Source organism: Rhagoletis pomonella, unplaced genomic scaffold (genome assembly GCF_013731165.1).
Source record: "Rhagoletis pomonella isolate Grant_MI unplaced genomic scaffold, Rhpom_1.0 Rhpom_scaffold_00001, whole genome shotgun sequence".
NCBI classification, from domain to species: Eukaryota; Metazoa; Arthropoda; class Insecta; order Diptera; family Tephritidae; genus Rhagoletis; species Rhagoletis pomonella.
The window spans coordinates 51,551,449-51,554,174 of record NW_023458555.1 but is presented as its reverse complement, the minus strand read 5'-3'; the positions used below and the strand labels follow the sequence as shown (position 1 = coordinate 51,554,174).

Genomic DNA, 2,726 nt, shown 5'->3' with positions numbered 1-2,726 from the left:
CGTGTTTATAAGGCGTAATATTCAACTGGAGGTAAAAGAGTTTATATAAAACAATTATTTGTTGCTAACAACATTATTTTTTTTCAGATACCTTGCTTTTTTATCGTTCCGGCTGCTGTATTATCCGATTCTTGTGTGTTGGTTGGTTTATCGGAAGCTTTAGTGCAAGATGTTAGAAATAGAAGAGCAAGAAACCACTGCCCCAACGCCGGCTAAGAGACAAAAGAAAAAAAACGATGAGAACGCCGCCTTTAACGATCTAGTCAACGAAGTAAGTCAGTTTGTGGATAGTCAAAAAAAAAACACACACACAACAATTTCTTGGGTGCGATTGGCGAAGTGTTTGAGAAGGTCCCAGAAGAGAGCCGCCTAGATTTTCAAATGGACGTACTTCAATACGTCTATGCTCAATATAAAAATTATAAAAAATTGAATTTACGAAATTTAAAAATTTAAATGACATCCAGTTTGATTTCAATTTTGCGAACTTAATATGTAATCTAATTTAGTATGAAATCTGATTTTGATTTTGCGAATTAAATATGTAATCGAATTTAATATGCAATCTCACAGAAAATGCTTGCTATAATTTCATTGTTTCTAATCAAACACAATTGTACATTTTTGAAGAAAATATTCAGGATATTATTCCAAACGCGTGGTTTTCGATGCAAGTTTACGAGGCTTACGCGGTTACGAGACATTTAAATAAATTTAAATAATTTAACTTAAAAGACTGAATGAAATATATGTTATGTTAACGCCATACTTACCTTGAACAAAAATTAATTTAAAAACCTGAAAGATGTGACGACATTTAAAACATTACCAATAAGTGCCCTCATACTGTGAGTTCAAATTTTTGTTTTCTATCTTAAATAATAAAAACAAAGCATATTCAGTGAGTAGTAATTATTTAAATTTTATTGTTAAAAAGATGTGTCTTCAGAGCATCCCTTAAATCATAATTATTTGAACTGCCTCGGTTCGATGACACCCTACTTATTGAGGGCAATGGAACTACTTCGTTTCGCCATGAGCCAGCGATGGTGGCATCCTCTTCGTAGCGATCAACAAAATCGCTGCTACATAGTTTGCACACGAAAGCTTAATAAAATTATGCAAGACAATACAAGCTTTCACTATTTGTTCTGCATTTTTCGGGGCCATGCATAGCGTCGTTCTCAATATTCTCCATTTGGCAGTGAGTATTCCAAATGCGTTTTCTATAACTCTTCTTGCACGAGAGAGTCTTTTATTGAAATACTCTTGCTCTTCTGGAATACCTCTACCCGGATATGGTCGCATTAAATAACGCCGTAAGGGAAAAGCAGCATCTCCTACTAAATAATGTGGAAATGGCTCGGTTTCTCCTGGCAGAGGCTGATCATGTGGAAGGCCGAGCTTATCATTTTCAATAGCATCTGCCAGTTTTGAAAAGTGGTAGACACCGCCATCGCTTTGACTTCCATATGCTCCGATGTCAACGCAGGTAAAGGTATAATTGGCATCACATACGGCCAAAAGCACGATACTATAATTGCCTTTGTAATTATAGTACATCGACCCTGAATTCGCTGGACAGGTAATATTAATGTGCTTTCCGTCGATGGAACCAACGCAGTTGGGCATATTCCACAGCGACTTGAACTCATTGGAAATACGTCCCCATTCCGTTTCTGACGGGGTCGCCACATACAGGTCAGCTAACAGATCCCATATGGTCATACATGTCTCCAACGTAATCTTCCTGAAAGTCGTCAGGCCGATCCTGTGAACTATTGTGTGGAATTGCCGAGTGCCACCGTGAGCCAAATATCTGCAACAAAAAAATAAAACCAGATACATATATGGAAAATTATACGTATACTATTAAGTAAAACCGATTTTCTCTTACATCAGGGTTATAAATAGTCTGCAGCGGCTCGATATTGGTGTTCTGATTGAATATTTGGTCAGCGAAGCCTCCAGAAATTCGTGCAGCACATTAAATAACGAAAAGGGCATTCTTAATGTCTTGTTAAACTGCTCCTCATCTGCAGCCAAGTTTCTTAATGAACTTTCAAACAATCCATATTTGTGTCGCTCTAAGTACAATTTCCGAACCCAAAATCGGCGCTTCTGTTTTAATCGCAGTTTTAATTTACGTATTTTCGCTAAAATTAGGAAAATTCTCAAAACTTGTTCAGCATTTCGAGTCAACATTTTGTACTGCCAAATGAAACTTTATGAAAACCAACGAATCTGGTGGCCGGAACGATAAAAAGCAAGGTATCTGAAAAAAAATAATGTTGTTAGCAACAAATAATTGTTTAATATAAACTCTTTTACCTCCAATTGAATATTACGTCTTATAAACACGGGTGGTGAGTGGCGCAGCCAAATGCAGCTTCACCAAAACCGGAACGATAAAAAAGCAAGGTATCTGTAAAAAATAATGTTCTTAGTAACAAATAATTGTTTAATAACATATATTTTAACTAAAATTCACAATTATACTTGCTGGCACAACAAAGAATGGCGGGTATATTTGCGCGCATTGAAAATCAGCTGACTACTATGACAGCGTTCAAAGCTACCATTAAGCCATAAAAGCCTTCAAAGTAAAGCAAAGCAAACTAAAGTAAGCAAAGCAAGCGTGCATTGGGCCAATACCTTAAATGTCAGTAAAGACAAGTATTTTTTGTATAATTTCTGATTTTAATTGCTCAACTTCTTTTGAACCA

General features: G+C 36.2%; 1 protein-coding gene across 1 annotated transcript; it reads right to left on the bottom strand.

Moving 5' to 3' along the window:
- Window positions 1-1,020: 1,020 nt before the first annotated feature.
- On the bottom strand, window positions 1,021-2,553 carry LOC118749632 (protein ALP1-like). The gene is made up of 2 exons (XM_036484455.1): window positions 1,898-2,553; window positions 1,021-1,819 (listed from the first exon to the last, which is right to left on the bottom strand). Exons 1-2 carry the CDS (start codon window positions 2,203-2,205, stop codon window positions 1,021-1,023), a joined length of 1,107 nt encoding a protein of 368 aa, XP_036340348.1. The 5' UTR covers window positions 2,206-2,553.
- Between the last annotated feature and the right edge of the window lie 173 nt (window positions 2,554-2,726).